Source organism: Oncorhynchus tshawytscha, linkage group LG11, assembly GCF_018296145.1.
Source record: "Oncorhynchus tshawytscha isolate Ot180627B linkage group LG11, Otsh_v2.0, whole genome shotgun sequence".
Classification (NCBI taxonomy): domain Eukaryota; kingdom Metazoa; phylum Chordata; class Actinopteri; order Salmoniformes; family Salmonidae; genus Oncorhynchus; species Oncorhynchus tshawytscha.
In genome coordinates, this window is record NC_056439.1 from 22839584 (window position 1) to 22859712 (window position 20129).

Here is a 20129-nt window from a genome sequence, read left to right on the forward strand (position 1 = left end):
AGGACAATAACCTAAAACACAAGGCCAAATATACACTGGGGTTGCTAACCAAGACGACGTTGAATGTTCCTGAGAAGCCTAGTTACAGCTTTGACTTAAATCGGCTTGAAAATCTATGGCAAGACTTGAAAATGGCTGTCTAACAATGATCAACAACCAACTGGATAGAACTTCAAGAATTTTTAAAAGAATAATGTGCAAATATTGTACAACCCAGGTGTGCAAAGCTCTTAGAGACTTACCCAGAAAGACTCACAGCTGTAATCGCTGAATACAGGTGATTCTAACATGTATTGACTCAGCGGTGTGAATACTTATGTAAATGAGATATTTCAGTATTTCATTTTCAATAAATTTGCTTAAATTTATAAATGCATGTTTTCACTTTGGCCTTAACAGGATATTGTGTGTAGATGGGTGATTTTTAAATATTTTTGTATCCATTTTATATTCAGGCCGTAACACAACAAAATGTGGAATAAGTCAGGGCGATGAATACTTTCTGAATGGATTAAAACTGTCTGCTATGAAATTGTCAGTGTTTGTCATAAACTCTGATCCTAAAGCCTATTTCTAACTTGTTCATGTAGTGGTGGTGGTGGTGGGGGTTTGTAGTGGCGGTGGTGGTGTTTATATTATTTGTGAAAATACAACTCATTGCTGCCTTCAAGAGCCACTCTAAACTACAGATAGTAACATCCCATTATTCATTTCAATCTAATCACCTGCTTGTTTTTCAAAACATGCAAATGAGCTATAATACAATTTGACTGTCGCAGCCACAGTGTTGTCCTTAACTACAAGTCTACTAGAACCATTACCAGAGGTTAATTTCTGATCTGACAACACAGAGTAATCCATGTGCTACATTTAAAGTTCTTCAACAGCTGGTTGCTGGTGTATGCTAATTTCGCTCTCACATAAGCTTCAGACTGACTGAGGTTCCGCTGCAAAACAGCATGCAGAGAATCACCACTACCGCACACAGAACAGCACAGCCTGGCCTAGCAAGCAGCTTTTCCATCTACACAGAAACAAACAGCGGCATTGTCATCGATGAATGAATATGTTTACGACAGTTAACAACCTTGCTTAGCACATAAACAATGCGAAAGTGCCTGCATTGCTGGCCAGCACTAGCTGTTCTGTAGTAGCCTATAACATACGCCTTCTCAGTCTATACCTGTTACCCGAACGCCAAGGTCCCCAATTATCAGATGCACTCCTGCTGAAAAGGGCAACATCGAAACTTCTGACATCTCCACTCAAAATTGCATAGCATCTAGTCATAAGCGTCAACGTTTTCATATAGAAAAAGAACAATCCAAGCGTTACCGTTCTCTTCTTGTAGGGTCTTGCTGAATGCTAGGTTTGGTGGGCGCCATCTTCCTGCAATTATTTGATTTCTTACTTTTTTTTCTTCAGATTTATTTTGACATAAAGCCGTGCCGTCTGACAGCAATGCGTCATGTAGACTAGGTGTATTTAAATAAAGCCATAGCGCTGATGTGGACCAGCCGTGCCCCTGTCTCCGTGTATTGGCGTTCATGAGCGTGAAAAACGGAGCAAAAAAAACCGAGATCGAGCTCCAAAGGCATGCCAAGAAAAGTGAGTGGAAACCGGGGGATGCTTCTCAAATCCAGCTGCTCTCCTGATATATGGAGCTCGGGTTGTAACAGTGGAATTGCTACACTATAAACGGGAACATCGTAGCCTATCTTTACATTTTTCCGCAAGAGCTTCTTGTCTTCGTTGCTTCGTAAAGGATTTTTCTGAGTCTGTTTGTCTGTGCATTTTACAGCTTTTCCTGGCTCGCTCTATGTGAAAAGGGACACATCTTCTCTCCAGCCGGCGCAACAACGCCACTCAGTTGTAGTTGGAAACAGTTTTTTTTTTTTTTGCGTTATACAGGTTGCAATACGCAAATTCCCTTGGAATTGCTTTTTGTTCTGCAATTGGAAGTATCTATACATTTTTGCATTATGACGTTATCTCACTAAATGAACTGTTTCTGATCATCTTAATAGTTTTTGCAGATATTGGACGTGACTATATATCACTAACAACATCAAGATTCATAATTTAAATAAAAATATATCCACCTACATACGGTTGTATCTCTGTTTTAAGTAGGCCTATTATTTCATTTATCTGGCTGTGATTAACTTTTGTAGTCTGATCTAAAAAAGCAAGCTATTTTAGTGTAATATAACATAACCTATGAATCACCCATGCATTAGCCTAATTGTTAAAGCATTTGCATTTAAATGAATTATCATTCGAGTGTCACATCAGATAAACAAGAATGATGGAGTTGAAAACTAGTCTTCAATCAATGACTGGTCAAGGTCACTGACCGGTCATTATGCTCTAAATTATTGTGCAACTTTATTTGTTTGTCAAATGTGTTTACCAGATGCCAAATAAAAACTTCAGGAAGGTAATATTCTGATATAGGGTAAAAGGCCTAGAATTATCCCAAAACGTCCTGATGTAGCATTGCAAATATAGACAAAGTGTGGATTTTAATTGTGTTAACTTTTTCTTGTTTTGTTATATAATTTTATAGTTTTTTTAGTTTAAAAAAAATCTCTGCTCTTTCAGATGGCATCTGTAATACAGCTAACCATACCAAAATTGTTGTTTTGAAAATATAGCCTATACAAGTTATTTTGTTATATTGGCTAAAATATAATCAAAGAATTGTAATTGCTTTAGAAAAAGTGCCATGGATTATTAGTCTCAGCCAATTCCTTGAAAAATGTATATTTGAACAGGTTAGCATGTCATTGTTTGCCATTCAAATGTTCTCTTTCAGACAGCTGATGTGGCCTGTAGCTATAGGCTAATCTATAGGGCTATTTGTTTTACTTGAAACAATATAAGCTGCCCAACATGTTTAATAAAATATAATGAGTCATTCTAAAATACTTGTGATTTTAACTGTGGGTTGCAAAAGCTTTTAATCATGAATACCATAGTTCCTAATTCAGGCCTGTAATGTCAATGTTGTAACTTTTGCCAGCCATTAAGTCTCTGTATTTACACTCTGTTGTGGTTTTGGTATGTTCTGAGAAACTAGCATAGGCCTATATAACATATACCTACCTTAATTACCTTTGATATGTGTTACAGCCCTACACGATCAAGTAGCATGTAAAGCATTCAGTGAAGGCTATATATTACCCGTATTAGTGATTGTAAAATAGTCTATTGAATGATTGCTCAGAATATGGGCATTTTCATGATCGTTTGCTTAATAAAGGTCTCATGGATAGCCTAGTTTAAATCTTTCAGAATAAGTTGATTGTCAAGCCAAGTGTTGTTTTATGCATGACATTGAACATGCAACTTCATGTAAAGTGACTTACTACATTTGCAGGTTGTAGCCAATTGAACTATTGTTGTTATCCATGTGGCCTATATTGCATAGGCTAAATGGCATAATGTGAAACTTGATAATGACTTATGTTATACACGTGGTAGGCCTGCCCATGACCATTAAACAACCCAAATTGTTCAGTGACTTATAACATATCCATAAGACTAGTATTGTGCCCGTGTCTGAATTAAAGAATTTGTGAAATAAAACAACACAAAAGACATTTCCCCAGTGGTCAGGTCAACATACCTTTGTTGATAGGACGTGATCCCCTGGACGTTCTGCGGGTTCCCGTTAGTGGTACCGGGGATTCTCCCCACCGCAGGACCTGATGGCATTCCCCCGGCTCCTCCACCTGCCGCCGTCACCTGAACGCTGAAATCCGGGAAGATCCTGATCATCCCTGCTCTGGTAGATTGAACACGCACTGAGTCTATGAAGATTTTTCAAAGAATATCAGCAGTCTTCCCTCCAGCCGAACAAGTCACACCACAATCCCATGAGTGATGGTCACCAGCTCATCGGCCATTCTATGTCTGGATTTCTCTCTGTATCAGCGACGAGACAACTGCAGCTTTCAGGAGGTTAGCAATGACATTGATGCCGGTGGTGTGCGGGGCAGGAAACGCGTCCTCTACGCAGGGATGTGTAGGTTGGAGACCGTGGAAAGATAAATTAATATTGTTATTTATCTTTATCTAGATATAATGACAAAATGTTGATGATGTTTTGCCAAATAGGCTACTGCAACTATCACGCGTAATTCTAGCGTAAAATGTTGAAAAGTCAAGCCTTATATTTCTGATCTATTCAGCAATTAGATGTATCCATTCGGTTTAGCATTTCCTATATGTAAAATTGAAACATTGATTAGAGTTATTGATATCTGGTGATCTAGAAGTTGAAATATAAGAAGTGACAGCCGGTCAGGAAGTTTTAGGCTACCTACAAAGTTAACAGGAGAACAAACTGACAGGCGCTTCTTCTGGAACCGAAGCTCACCAATAAAAAGCTCACTAATAAGGTTATTTTGAATGTACTGAAGTTGTATCTCTGTAAGATAATCAAATTGAATACTGGTTGTTAAGATATTAGAAAAATAAAGGGCTTAAAGCCACAATCGCGGACCTGTTTCCATTCTCGGTGCGCACAGCATCTTTTTCCAAAATTCCAATCCAATTGTTATTATTACGAACAAAACAATACAAGTTAACGTTTTGAAATTGATTACGTGTTAGACTTACACCATAGACACAACAAAAGTTATCAATAGTTCGCTGACCAAATCGTTAAACCTAGATTAGAATGAGAGGATTGTAAAAATTATCTTATGCCCTACCACTATTGTTGGCACACTCGTCACTTCCAAAGTGGACCGATGCTATTTGTAAGGATGCCGAGATGTGATGATAGGCCAGAATGCAAAAAAAATCGCTCAAAAAAACTTCCAAATAACGCTGACGCGTTCAGTTTTTCTCCAACAATTGAAGTGTGATATTTTCTTATCTTTCTTTGAAGGACTGAACCCCCCTCTCCTCTTGACTGACTGGTGCTCTATCTATCTGCATGTGCTGTTGTTTTTGTGAGGTGTCTCCGGTACAGGTTTCCTCAACTTGCTATGCCCTAATGTGCATCGGATAATTTGTAAATAAGCGTGTTGCTGTCTGTGTGAATTTTCCCATAGACTGTGTTGTTGTGTGATCTGGTAGTGTGCAGCAATGCCATTCCTAGCGCGTGTGAGCTGATGAACTTGGCCTCAGCAGCTGCTGATGCCTCGCGCAAGCGATGCCTGAGCGCGCCGCCCCATTCCAGCCAATCAAAGACCATGACAGGAACGCGCAAAGGATGCTGCAGCAGCGGTAACCCATTGCAGCCCGGGAGACGGGTAAATTCGATTCCGCTGAAACTATAACCATTCATTACGCGGGTAAAGCACAAATTAACATACCACCAAGCCATCTCACACCAAGACGGTGCAAGTGTTTGACATATACAGTACAGCCAGTACAAACTAGATACAATTAGACAAAGAACAGGTAAAACAGATGAAGAGCAGTACTTCATAATTTTATACAGACAAGTTGCCTATGAAAACATCACTTTATTTTAAAGATTTTACATTTAAGCCTATATGTTTGCTTGAACTTAATGCTTGCAGAGGACACCAACTCAAATTTACCATAACACATGATACATTCTATAGCATAATGTTCTCCCCTCAGAAGGGCAGAAGCTTGTGCATAGTTTAAAAACATATGTATACCATGTTAATCAGGGACAGGCCACTACCCCGACTCCCGAGGATCAATTCCCCCCCAAAATGTATCCATGTTTTAGGATCTCAGTCAGGGTCTCAACTTTCTGTTGAGAGTTAGAATAGTAGAATACACCTTTTGCAATTTTTTGGTGGTACATCAGCAATTTTTCTCTTGATACGTCAGTCACTGACAGTCACTCAATTAGCCCATGTCAGCAAAAACACTTTAGATTGGTAAATTAGTCCAGCGGCCAGCTATTTAAACTTGTAGTAATCATGGTGCTTAAATGTTTTTCTTACATGGTGGCGGAGGCCCCCCAACTAAATGCCGCTTAGGGCCTCCAAAAGGCTAGAGCCGGCTCTGACTGCATGTGTGGGTATGGATGTGGGTACCAGACCCGTGAGCCACTGCGGCCCCTCATGATAAATTCAGATTTTCTGTGGCCCCCACCCAAGGTTGCCTAATGAAGGTTTTGCAAAAACAATTCTAATCTTTAAAGTAGGAGCATTCTGTCCTTTTTTTACACATATACATGTTTAGTCTATAAAATGACACCTTTAGATAATGAAAGTTGAGGAGAAGAACTACATTGCAGACTCTTATGCAATTAAATAATCCTCTAAACATAAACCAATCCAGATGATTAAACACCAATAAAAAAACAATCAAAGCTCTTCACCTGAGACTTAAAATTGGATCGCTTCTCTAACCATGTCTAATAAAACTGCTCTAAGAATGAGGTCCAGAAAATGGCTAGCCTCTTTTTGCTGTATTTTCCCTGTAATGAAATCAAATGAATTGCACTGGAGGCTTTAAACCGACATTGCAGGCTCCTGATACAATTAGATGAACAGTCTCGGCTGCTGTTTACCTGCTCAGTTATTTGGAGGGCTCTGTATTGCATTTATTTGTCTACAGTTCTTTGCTAAAGTACATGAGACAGATTGGGGGCAGCTGCAACTGCTCCTCTTCTCCCACATGACATTTCAGGTATAGTGGTTCTCTCTCTCTCTCTCTCTCCTCTCTCTTTCCTTCCACCCTTCTCTTTCTCGCTCTTAGAAAATAATGATAATCAATGGTATGTTGTATACAACTAGGGCCAGGCACTTCATTCTGCATGGGCACTTGAAGTAACGAGGTACCTTACAGCCAATAGAGCAGTGTAACAAAGGCAGTTGTGCTTTTTAACGGAGCTTAATTGAAAAGTATTCATTTAAGGATAATCCTGCATCTGATTTCAGAGGACGTAACACGTTTCTCAATCAGAATGATTCTTGCTCTCCCTAGAAACATTCAAATCAAGTTGAATCATTCCCTTTTAGGGGGTGGGGGTGGGTGGGGGGGGGGCAACATACTTTGGTAGGTATAGGCTATTAAGGACAAGGAAGCAATCTCTTTACCAAGGACCAGTGACCAAGTAATTGACATTTTTTCTCAGTACCATATTGACCAATTAGCTTAATAATGTGAGGATGGATAAATACTGTCAAAGCCCTGCTGTTAGCTAGCTCAACCTCTCTCCATCACATATTGCCAACCTCAAAGAGAACACAACACAGAGTCTGCAGAGGTCAGAGCTAACGTCCATCACTAACACCTATTCAACTTATTCGATTCTGCTAGTTTTTTGTTCTCCTCTCTTTTCATAAAAGAGTGACTGACTCATGATAACAATCCCACAAGATCCATGTTGGATGAAGCTAAGGAAGGACACATTTTGGAGGACATGCTATCATACCATGCAATTCTACAAGTCGTTGTGAGTCATTTGCCTTATCGTAACTTTGCAGTGTTTTAACATGTCTCCTCCAGAATGAGAGAGTGAGCTGTCTCTATGTGATAACACTCTTTTAGAATGTCTGGTTGAGAATGAGTGTTAGCCTTCCATATGATAACACTGTGATTCCAGAGGTCATCATTCCTTCTTGCATCAGAAGTGGATAATTGAAGCCGCTTCTCCGAATCCTAATTTCATCTTTCTTTTGTGACTACCAAAGATCCAAGTCTTATAGGTGATTCATACATTTTTCTCTTTTGTCTGGGATGTGACTTGTTTTGTAATGTCTTAGAGAGGATAAAGCACTGTTTGGGTTCTGGTCTGAGATATGTGTTAATGGGAAATCCAAATTCAAAATGGGATTTAAAGGACAATACAGATGTAGGTTCTTAATTTGATCTATATTGTCACAGCAAAATAAACCTTCAGCAACATTATTTGAACGATTAGTCCATAATATTGCTTGATCGGTGGTTAGGCTATTACTGTAGCTGTCCAAAAGTAGGCTACCTGAAAAGTGCGATAGTGTTAATATAACTGTGTATTAGTGTTGGTTTTCAGGGAATTTATGTAAATCATGAAGCTCATCTGCATTTCCAGCAGTGTAGGAAAATTCTCAGCAACAAAAGTGATCAAATTAAGATCATACACCTGTAGTTGCATAGACAGTATGGTTTTAATATCACAGATAGTCAAGTTCTTACAAGTTTTCAGTATGCACTATACCACCGTTTTTAAAACTCATTTAGGGCAGGTTTCCCAGTTCCAGATTAAACCTAGTCCAGGACTAAACAGCATTCTCAATGGAGATTCTCAATTGAAAGAGCTTTTTAGTCCAGGACTAGGCTTAATCTCTGTTTAAGCAACCGTCCCATGTTTACTGTAAAGTAAGGGTAATTTTTTTGTGGTGAAAGATCACCTTTGATCGTATTCTTACTTTAATCACTTAATTTCCATTGTCCTATCTGATGGATAGGTTAGCTTGTGAATTTTAAAAGCCAGGGAGGCATAGGGCAAGGAAAACACTCACATTTTACTCAACCACCCTAATGTAATCTGAAATATTGCTTCCCTGTGTTTTGAAGATGACTCTTGGCTCAAGAGAAATGATAAATTAACTGTTGTGAGGAATTACAGATGGGACATTCAGGAAAAAATACTTTCAATATGCTAATGATTGATCGGAATGTCCAAGTGGAGATGACATCCTTGCTTTTATTTATCCTCGATTATAAGCTCCTGCACTGCCCTTTCAGACTCCTATGTGATTCCATATCAAATTGTTTCTTAATGCGGTTTGATGACATGTCTGAAATGCAATCACCTAAACCTCTCAAATTACATGAACACACTCAGCACAATCCCTGGTCCACTGATGGGGCCAGCACCCTGTCATCGCCCACACACACACACACACACACACACACACACACACACACACACACACACACACACACACACACACACACACACACACACACACACACACACACACACACACACACACACACACACACACAGCTGATGTCTGCCACTGCATACCACAATGATCAACTCACACCTGGTTGTCTTTTGTTTTGCCCACTTTAACATTCTTTTCACAGCTCTTTTCCAATTGTTAAACTTTTTGTTCAGCATATGACTTTCACATGGCACATTTAGTTATTTTGTGTGTGTGTGCCAATGTATAGGCTTGTCATCGCTCACATTGATTGTCATAGTGAACAACGTGGGAGTCTCTAATAGCCTCGCTATACATACGCCTATAATGCAGCACACAGGCTTAAGCGAATCTGTTTTCAATTCGTACCCCCATTTTCTTTTCCTTTTCCAGATTAAAGTACATTGGCATTTTGATGATGAGGAAATGATTCTATCCATCTCTGGAAATGAACGGAAGACCGTGAAAGCTCTCAAAAGCACACAAGGCCATCAGCGATGACGGATACTTATGGAATGCTACTAAAATACTTGAATGTTTTACATCAGACTGCAATGTAAAACCTTTGCCTTGACTCATTACTATCCTAAGTTCATTAGAGAAAAAAGTTGACGCACAGTACAACCACGCCCCGAAATATTCCCCCAAGTTTGTGACATTTAAATAACAGGACTCTTTCATCCCTCCCTTTCCTAACTTTCTACACAGAAAAATGATTTCCCTTCTTGTCTTTTTGATGTGGCGTAATCATGTGTGATCTTTTCAACAAAGAGTAGCCAGCCATCTTATTCATTTTGCCATCCATGCTAAAGCAAAGACCCCAAATCAACATTTTGACTGGTGGTAATTGCAAAGCCACAATGGTTCGATACACATGACCTTTATTCCCTTTAAAGTTATTTCCATTTCTTACAAAAATATCTTGATAATTGCAAAAAGGCACATTTCTTTTCTTTTTTTCTGCCACATGATGTTTCTTTGAGGACAGTGTAGGAATGCATTTCCATTCTAATTTATTAATCCTATCAGTCAAGTCTAAACCCTTCAGCAACAATGAGAATAAAAAACTGTTTGGCAACTATCCTATTAATAAGATAGAAGTACAAGCCACCGTAATCAAATACCTCATAATGTGATATAACATGCAGTGTTTTTATTCTGTATTCTGCACTTTGCTAGATCAAGAGCCTGTAACATGGCAACTGATGGCCGAGGAAACGGTTGTTTTACGTAATATTCACATACATAGTCATTTTTATAAACAATGAATACTGTTCCATTTTTCTGTCTGATATGATCTGATGTAAGAACACACTCATCAACAAACTAGCATCTTCCATGAGACCAAATAGACGATTACAGCAAAGGGTTTGTCATCAAGGCTAGTATAAGCAATCAGGGAAAAGTTGATTGGTTGTTGAGCAGTGTGTGTGTGTGTGTGTGTGTGTGTAACCTCGTCGGGGATGTACCTCCGCAGCTGATTGGCTGATGGGCCCAGAGGAAATTTTCTCCTGTCCTATCGTCTTCAGGATCATCAACACCTCCTGTAAACAACCAATTACTTATGCTAATGTCTGTGTCTGCATGGCAGGCCACACTCGCACCATGGTCAATGTAATGCCTATATGCTTGCTAACATACAGTGTGTCCATATTCCCTATAGTACACTACTTTTGACCAGGCCCCATAGGGCTCTGGTCAAAGGTAGTGCACTATATAGGGTATAGGGTTCCATTTAGGATGCTGGCAACACTTGTAGTTTTCTTTGTAGTTAACATCTGTTTTCATATAACCTCAATCAGTCTTGTCAATCACCTGCTTTTCGAAGTACTAACTCCTCGGATCTCCAATGATGGCCTAGACCCAGACACATCTTCCTTATTTCTCATTTAATGTTCCACTTTTGCGTTTATAGTGTGAAGAGGAGAAATGATCAACGCTGAAAGATGCTTGTACACGTTTAAGGTGAATCACATACAGAACAGGCATGTAAATCCAATGGTTTCCAATGAATAACGTTTATTTCTCAACATGTTTGTATATTTATTAACCATGCAGTCTAGCACTTTAAGGCCCATAATATTCCACATCACAGAACGCGTACAGTTTTACACTAAACACAAAGCATGTACACCATCATTATACGTCAAGGTCGGAGATCGTATACATAGAAACAGATGCCTGTTTCAACCTTGCCAGTTGTCCTTTTTTTCTTTCTCTTTCATCTTTTGAACACCTAACTGGGTAAGCAGTGTTTTAACAAAAGGTATAAGAAACAACAATAGCAAGGCACACATTTTTTACGTTTAAAACCTTCCCACGTACCGTTCCTCTATGTCTTAGGAATAAAAAAAAAAAGGAAATGGTAGATAGATACTGAATTTAAGTCAACAGTCGTCATCAATCTTATACTACACAACACTGTTCAGCTGTTTCCAACCTGGGCCGTGTTGCATAGATAGATCTACTTACTTTTGCCTTTCATTATGACATCGGTCCAACTTCCATTTCCTTCATCAGTTGAGTGACAACACAATCACTCTCTTCTCTCTCTTTCTTAACACACGTTGTCATGGGGCTGGAAGTCTCAGAAATCTGTGGAACTCTCAGCAGTGCTGTTCTCATAGGATTCCTCCACCCCATGTGTCCTCTTCAAATTTGACCCTACTTTGTTCAGATGCAGCAAACATGGAAAACTTGTGCCCTGGGCTTATAACATCTGCAGCTGGTTGTACAGTACCGGATGAGATAGTGAGAAATGCCATGCAAACTGGCGGAATAAGTGTGTGTGTGTGTGTGTGTGTGTGTGCGTGCGTGCGTGCGTGTGTGTGGTGAGAAATGGACGTGGGGTTTGCATGGTGGTCGGCAGAGCAGTGAGGTAGCTCAGTTCCAGTCTGGGACAGGATTGGAGGAGCAAAGGACGGCGGGGGTCAAAGGTCAGGGGTCAGCGTTACAGCAGCCAGGAGGAAGAGGAGGAAGCTGGAGAGCAGTCTGGACAGAGCCATGCACCAGGGGAACAGGGGGACCAGGGGAGAGAGCCCAGCCCAGGCCACAGACCACCAGGATGGACACTGCACACAGGCACTTCACTCCTCTTCACAGAGGGGTTTTGGAGGTGGCTGTGGAAACACTCCCTGATTGTCTCTGTAAACAAAAGAACACAACAATCCATTCCAATGTCAGTGAATTAGTAAGTTATCATAACACTACTGTTCTATACCTATTTTAATCTTTCAAAAATTCCCCCTAATTTTGTAGTGACCAGCTCACACAAACACTGCCAGTGATGTTTACAATCCATATTCTCAAAAACACAATATGAAGGGTGAGTATTTGAAACTCAATGTACATGCAGTATTTCAACAAACAACGCTGTGACACAATACCTCTGCAGTATAGACAACAAAACTACTAGTTACATTAGTCTCTAAACCACAGACCACTGATTCATCTAGCAGTGCTTTGTAGTCTGTATTCATCATTGGCCTTATTGCACATTTTCCCCTTCTATAGTGTTATGGCGTGCAGCAGGGCTGATCAAGTGGGCCAGACGAGGTGGTGCTACGGGGGTCAGAAACAGCTGTGTATCTGACTACTGTGTGTAGCTTTCTGTGCTCTCTGAGGCTGGGACTCGCATGGGGACATGACTGGCTCACCTGCGGCACCAGTGTGTGAGTGTGTGTGTGTACAGACTACCGGGGCTCGGCTGGGGCTCACGTGTCCTGTCTTGAGGGCTGGCATGGGACAGCATGGGGACAGCGGGGGAGAGGGGGGACAGGGGGGGACTCACAGAGGGGAGACAGCAGAGTGTTTAGCCCCAGGGGTGCCTATTTGGGGATGACATCACTACATCACTAAATGCAACTCTCCCTTCAGTACAGTTTGTTCATACCACAGGGGGATACAGAGCCATGAATATATATAGTTCTGAGGTGAGTTGCCTTTGTGGTGACTGACTTCTAGTTGAGTAAAGCTAAATGTGGAAAATAAATATATACTGTATTAAAATAATCGTGGGTAAGGTTAAATGCGTACTGTGTGTACATGTGAACTTGCTCAGAGACTCCCAGAAGGGAATGGAATGAAACTGTGTCATTGATGTATTCTTCATCTTTGTGAAATACGTATTTCATAAAGGAGGATGACTGACTAGCCAAGCAAAGGATCTCATTCTTCCAACACTTTCTGATGAGGCCATGAAAGAGAGAGAGGAAAGGGCATTTTGTAACGGCTAACCCCAGCCAATATATATATATATATATATATATATATATATATATATATATATATATATATATATCCCTTGTTAGATAATAGCTACTTTTAAAACCAATTTGCTGGTAAAGGTGCCACCACGTGGAGATTAGAGTTCCTGTCATTTGAATCATAACATTGTCTGACTACTAGACTGAGGCATTTGAGTCCTGAATGCCAAAAATACGCTTTTATGTCCTATCATAGAACATTTAGTGCAGAGACAGGTGAAAAGAAATAGAGTACTAGTTCACCTTTTGAATTAATGACAAATCTTCTTTTAAATGTGCTTACTTGCAGAATGGAATGAGGTGGAAAATGTGTTGTTTGCAATGCAACGCTACGATGACAGGGAGAAACCCCTTTAGCCATTTTCCCAGGTAGAGTACACAGCCCAACGGGGTCCGTTACTGTGTGTGTGTGTGTGTGTGTGTGTGTGTGTGTGTGTGTGTCTATGTGGGCAAGCATGCAAGCATGGGCGTGTGAGAGTGTGTGTGTGCGTGTGGTGGTGCTCATCATACGTACCCTGACCTGGGGCCTGGCGGTTCTAGTCTTTGAGGCAGATGAGCCGTCAGAGACAGGGCCACTACCCTGGGGGCCCCGGCCCCCGACCTCCCCACAACCTTCGCCTGACCTTGGAGACTGAGGAGAGGAGAGAGAGAGGATGGAGAGGGAGAGAGAGGGGGGTGGGGGGCGATAGAGAGAGGGAAAGAGATAGAGAGATGCGGAGAGAGGAAGGGGTGAAAGAGAGGGAGAGGGTTGGAGAGAAAATACATCAAAACACATTAGAATTGAATTGTTGGTGGTGTTATATATTTCTGTAGTATTTTATAATCCACTCATCTTTTAGTTACAGAGCATAGCAACAAGAGATGAGGAAATAACATAGGGCTGGGTAAATAACTTCAAATAACAAGTACCGAATGGAAAATAATTCCCCTCTTTTTTTTCTTCTATAAATTCTTTTTTATTGAGAATTGCCTTAATGGCTTTGAAAAGATGATAAGCTGTAGACCACACGATCTACCAAGAGAGTTCTTATCTATATTATTCGTAGCCGTATATTTTCCACCTCAATGAGCTGTATAAAGCCATAAGCAAACAAGAAAATGCCCACCCAGAAGCGGCACACCTAGTGGCCAGGGACTTTAATGCAGGCAAACTTAAATCCGTTTTACCTCATTTCTACCAGCATGTCACACGTGCAACCAAAGGAGAAAAAAATACTCTAGACCACCTTTATTCCACACACAGAGACGCGTACAAAGCTCTCCCTCGCCCTCCATTTGGTAAATCTGACCATAATTATATCGTCCTGATTCCTGCTTACAAGCAAAAACTGAAGCAGGAAGTACCAGAGACTCGCTCAATACAGAAGTGGTCAGATGACGCAGATGCTAGGCTACAGGACTGTTTTGTTAGCACAGAATTAAATATGTTCCGGGATTCATCCTATGGCATTGAGGAGTATACCACCTCAGTCACCGGCTTCATCAATAAGTGCATCGACGACGTCGTCCCCACAGTGACTTATCCCAACCAGAAGCCATGGATTACAGGCATCATCCGCTTTCAAGGAGTGAGACACTAATCCGGACGCTTATAAGAAATCCCGCTATGCCCTCAGACGAACCATCAAACAGGCAAAGCGTCAATACAGGAGGACTAAGATTGAACCCTACTACACTGGCTCTGACACATCAGATATGGTAGGGCTGGCAACTATTATGGACTACAGAGGGAAACCCAGCTGCGAACTGCACAGTGACGCAAGCCTAACAGACGAGCTAAATGCCTTTTATGCTCGCTTCAAGGCAAGCAACACTGAAGCATGCATGAGAGCACCAGCTGTTCCGGACGACTGTGTGATCACGCTCTCTGTAGCTTCTAGTTATTTAGTCATTGTTAGCTCCCGCTAATAAATCTTTTTAGCTAATGCTTTTGATGGCTTGCTAGTTTTTGTTTTACTATAGCTAACCAAAATCAAATCAAACGTTATTTGTCACATGCGCCGAATACAACAAGTGTAGACCTTACCGTGAATTGGTTACTTACAAGCCCATAACCAACAGTGTAGCCCTTACTGTGAATTGTTTACTTACAAGCCCTTAACCAACAGTGTAGACCTTACCGTGAATTGTTTACTTACAAGCCCTTAACCAACAGTGCAGCTCAAGAAAGTGTTAAGAAAATATTTTCCAAATAAACTAAAGTAAAAAAAAATATAAAAAGCAATCATATTAAATTACCAATAACAAGGCTATAAACAAACAAGGCTATAAACAGGGGGTACCGAGTCAATGTGCGGGGGTACGGGTTAGTCAATTCAATGTGCGGGGGTACGGGTTAGTCAAGTCAATGTGCGGGGGTACGGGTTAGTCAAGGTAATGTGCGGGGGTACGGGTTAGTCAAGTCAACGTGCGGGGGTACGGATTAGTCAAGGTAATGTGCGGGGGTACGGGTTAGTCAAGGTAATGTGCGGGGGTTCTAGTTATTTAGTCATTGTTAGCTACTGCTAGCAGTCTTTACCTTTAGCACAGACACCAGCCACTTTAGCCCAGATAATATCTGCCAGTCTGCACAGCGCAATATCAGCCCCTTGCATATTGGACTGCTTTTTCCCCCCACGACATCACTGGATTCCTGCCGCAAGCTCTGGACCATTACACGGGATCATCGCAGCTAGCTAGTTATCATGGCTAACACCCTTGTCCAGAAGCAAGCACCAGTTAGCCTCAAGCTAGGCCCATTCCCCCGGCTAGCAAATGAGGTACACCAACTACAATACCTCTCTTGGCAATTGGCCTAGACCCTTTGTCGACACGGAGCCCCGCCGATCCATCACGACTGGTCTGCTGACGTATTTCGGCTGATGTGCTCTCAACCGACCTCTGCGTCGTTGATGTCGTGAGGACACAGCTACTAGCCCCAGCCCGCTAACTCTCTAAGTGCCGTGTCTCCCATTCGCCCAGCCTGTTTTGTCCATTGCTGCTAATTGGATCCTATGATCACTCGGCTACACAGCTCATGCCTATTGGACTGTTCATTAACACGGTACTTCATTTTGTTTATCTGTCGGCCCCAGCCTCAAACTCAGGCCCTGTATGTAGCTAACTGACAATCTCTGCCCATTCATCGCCATTTACCTGTTGTTGTTGTCTTAGCTGTTTACCCGTTGTTGTCTTAGCCCTCCCAATCAACACCTGTGATTGCTTTATGCCTCCCTCTAATGTCAATATGCCTTGTATACTGTTGTTTAAGGTAGCTCTCATTGTTTTGTTTTACTGCGGAGCCCCTAGTCCCTCTCTACATGCCTCGGTTAGCTCCCTTGCCCCACCCCCCACACATGCGGAGATCGCACCTAGCTTAACTGGCGCTTCCAGAGATGCAGCCTCTCTCATCGTCACTCAATGCCTAGGTTTACCTCCACTGTACTTGCACCCTACCATGCCCTTGTCTGTGCATTATGCCCTGAATCTATCCTACCACGCCCAGAAGTCTGCTCCTTTTACCTCCTCTGTTCCTCTGGTGATGTAGAGATTAACCCAGGCCCTGTGTGTCCCCAAGCGGCTCTCATTTGTTGACTTCTGTAACCGGAAAAGCCTTGGGTTCATGCATGTTAACATCAGAAGCCTCCTCCCTAAGTTTACCTTATTCACTGCTTTAGCATACTCCGCCAACCCTGATGTCCTAGCCGTGTCTGAATCCTGGCTTAGGAAGGCCACCAAAAATGTTGAAATGTCCATCCCCAATTACAACATTTTCCATCAAGATAGAACTGCTAAAGGGGGCGGAGTAGCAATCTACTGTAGAGATAGCTTGCAGAGTTCTGTCCTACTATCCATGTCTATGCCCATGTGAATTGATTGCCCCCCATCTATCGTCAGAGGTCATACTTTTAGGTGACCTAATCTGGGATATGCTTAACACCCCGGCCATCCTACAATCTAAGCTAGATGCCCTCAATCTCACACAAGCTATCAAGGAACCTACCAGGTACATCCCCAAATCCATAAACATGGGCACCCTCATAGATATCATCCTGACCAACTTGCCCTCTAAATACACCTCAGCTGTTTTCAACCAGGATCTCAGCAGGCCACCCCTCATCACTGTCAAACGCTCCCTAAAACGCTCCTGCGAGCAGGCCTTTCTTATCGATCTGGCTCTGGTATCCTGGAAGGATACTGACCTCATCCATCAGTAGAAGGTGCCTGGTTGTTCTTCAAAAGTGCCTTCCTCACCTCACCTTCCTCACCATACCTACACGTACACTACAGTCATAATACACAGGCCTCCTAACTGTCCCCAGAATTTCTAAGCAAACAGCTGGAGGCAGGGCTTTCTCCTATAGAGTTCCATTTTTATGGAATGGTCTGCCTACCCATGTGAGAGACGCAGACTCAGTCTCAAAGTCTTCATCTCTTCAGTAGGTCCTATGATTGAGTGTAGTCCGGCCCAGAAGTGTGAAGGTGAACGGAAAGGCACTGGAGCAACGAACCGCCCTTGCTGTCTCTGCCTGGCCGGTTCCCCTCTCTCCACTGGGATTCTCTGCCTCTAACCCTATCACAGGGGCTGAGTCACTAGCTTACTGGTGCTCTTCCATGCCGTCCCTTGGAGGGGTGCATCACTTGAGTGGGTTGAGTCACTGACGTGATCTTCCTGTCTGGGTTGGCGCCGTGGCAGAGATCTTTGTGGGCTATACTCGGCCTGGCCTCAAGATGGTAAATTGGTGGTAAGTTGGTGTCGGGTCTGTGGTAAGTTGGTGTGGGGGCTGTGCTTTGGCAAAGTGGTTGGGGTTATATCCTGGCCTTGTCCGGGGGTATCGTCGGATGGGGCCATAGTGTCTCCCGACCCCTCCTTTCTCAGCCTCCAGTGTTTATGCTGTAGTAGTTTATGTGTCGGGGGGCTAGGGCCAGTCTGTTGTATCTGGAGTATTTCTCCTGTCTTATCAGGTGTCCTGTGTGAATTTAAGTATGCTCTCTCTAACTCTAATGCTCTCCCTCCCTATCTCTTTCTTTCTTTCTCTCGGAGGACCTGAGCCCTAGGACCATGCCTTCATGACTACCTGGCTTGATGACTCCTTGCCATCCCCAGTGTACCTGGCCATGCTGCTGCTCCAGTTTCAACTGTTCTGCCTGCGGACGTGCTATCTGTCCCAGACCTGCTGTTTTCATCTCTCTAAAGACAGCAGGAGCGGTAGAGATACTCAATGATCGGCTATGAAAACCCAACTGACATTTACTCCTGAGGTGCTGACCTGTTGCATTGATTTGATCCTAAATAAGCATGCCCCTTTCAAAAAAAAATTGAACTAAGAACAGATATAGCCCTTGGTTCACTCCAGACTTGACTGCCCTTGACCAGCACAAAAACATCCTGTTGCGCACTGCACTAGCTTCGAATAGTCCCCGCGACATGCAACTTTTCAGGCAAGTCAGTAACCAATATACACAGTCAGTTAGGAAAGCAAAGGCTAGCTTTTTCAAACAGAAATTTCCATCCTGCAGCACTAATTCCAAAATGTTTTGGGACACTGTAAAGTCCATAGCGAATAAGAGCACCTCCTCTCAGCTGCCCACTGCTCTGAGGCTAGGAAACACTGTCACCATCGATAAATCCACAATAATCGAGAATTTCAACAAGCATTTCTCAACAGTTGGCCATGCTTTCCACCTGGCTACCCCAACCCTGGCCAACAGCTCTGCACCCCCCGCAGCAACTGGCCCAAGTCTTCAAAAGTCTATAAAAGCCAAGTGAACAAACAGATCATTGACTGTCTTTAATCCCACCATACTTTCTCCGCAATGCAATCCGGTTTCCGAGCTTATCACGGGTGCACCTCAGCCACGCTCAAGGTCCTAAATGATATCATAACCACCATCGATAAAAAACAGTACTGTGTAGCCGTCTTCATCAACCTGGCAAAGGCTTTTGACTCTGTCAATCACCGTATTCTTATCGGCAGACTCAACAGCCTTGGTTTCTCAAATGACTGCCTCAACTGGTTCACCAACTACTTCTCAGATAGAGTTCAGTGTGTCAAATCGGAGGGCCTGTTGTCCGGACCTCTGCCAGTCTCTATGGGTGCGCCACAGGGTTCAATTCTCGGGCCAACTATTTTCTCTGTATGTACAGTGGCGAGAACAAGTATTTGATACACTGCCGATTTGCAGCTTTTCCTACATACAAAGCATGTAGAGGTCTGTAATTTTTATCATAGGTACACTTCAAATCCAGAAAATCACATTGTATGATTTTTAAGTAATTCATTTGCATTTTATTGCATGACATAAGTATTTGATACATCAGAAAAGCAGAACTTAATATTTGGTACAGAAACCTTTGTTTGCAATTACAGAGATCATACATTTCCTGTAGTTCTTGACCAGGTTTGCACACACTGCAGCAGGGATTTTGGCCCACTCCTCCATACAGACCTTCTCCAGATCCTTCAGGTTTTGGGACTTTGTGAAAATGAGACAGCCTATAGGGAGGAGGTCAGAGACCTGGCAGTGTGGTGCCAGGACAACAACCTCTCCCTCAATGTGAGCAAGACAAAAGAGCTGATCGTGGAGTACAGGAAAAGGAGAGTCGAACCGGCCCCCATTAACATCGACGTGCTGTAGTGGCCAAGCTTCCTCCCATCCAGTACCTACAGTATATACTAGGCGGAGTCAGAGGAAGGCACAAAAAATTGTCAAAGACTACAGTCACCGAAGTCATAGACTCTCTGCTACCGCACGGCAAGTGGTACCGGAGCACCAAGTCTACAGTGGCAAGAAAAAGTATATGAACCGTTTGGAATTACCTAGATTTCTGCATAAATTGGTCATCAAATTTGATCTGAATAAAAAACACTCACAAAATTTGAGTTTGCTATTCACAAGAAGCATTGCCTGATGAGAATCATGCCTCGAACAAAAGAGATCTCAGAATTATTGACTTGCATAAAGCTGGAAAGGGATACAAAAGTATCTCTAGTATCTCTATCAGTCCACAGTAAGACAAATTGTC

At 42.3% G+C, this 20129-nt stretch overlaps 2 protein-coding genes across 8 annotated transcripts in view; both read right to left on the bottom strand.

Moving 5' to 3' along the window:
- LOC112262448 (neuronal PAS domain-containing protein 3-like) overlaps positions 1-5114 on the bottom strand; it is a 349807-nt gene extending 344693 nt beyond the window's left edge. For 2 of the 4 annotated variants that reach the window (XM_042329924.1, XM_042329923.1), the window contains exon 1: positions 3632-5114. In XM_042329924.1, coding sequence (XP_042185858.1) covers positions 3632-3783 — 152 coding nt within the window. In that variant the 5' untranslated portion in view covers positions 3784-5114. Of the gene's footprint in view, positions 1-1335; positions 1875-3631 lie in introns of those variants that run through there. The other 2 variants (XM_042329925.1, XM_042329926.1) reach the window with 2 other exon arrangements.
- Positions 5115-10857: 5743 nt separating this feature from the next.
- The window catches only part of LOC112244937 (A-kinase anchor protein 6-like), a 176472-nt gene continuing 167200 nt past the window's right edge, over positions 10858-20129 (bottom strand). For 3 of the 4 annotated variants that reach the window (XM_042329929.1, XM_042329927.1, XM_042329928.1), the window contains exons 14-15: positions 13638-13754; positions 10858-12002 (exon numbers count right to left, since the gene is read on the bottom strand). In XM_042329929.1, coding sequence (XP_042185863.1) covers positions 11955-12002; positions 13638-13754 — 165 coding nt within the window. In that variant the 3' untranslated portion in view covers positions 10858-11954. The remainder of the gene's footprint in view (positions 12003-13637; positions 13755-20129) is intronic. The other variant, XM_042329930.1, reaches the window with a different exon arrangement.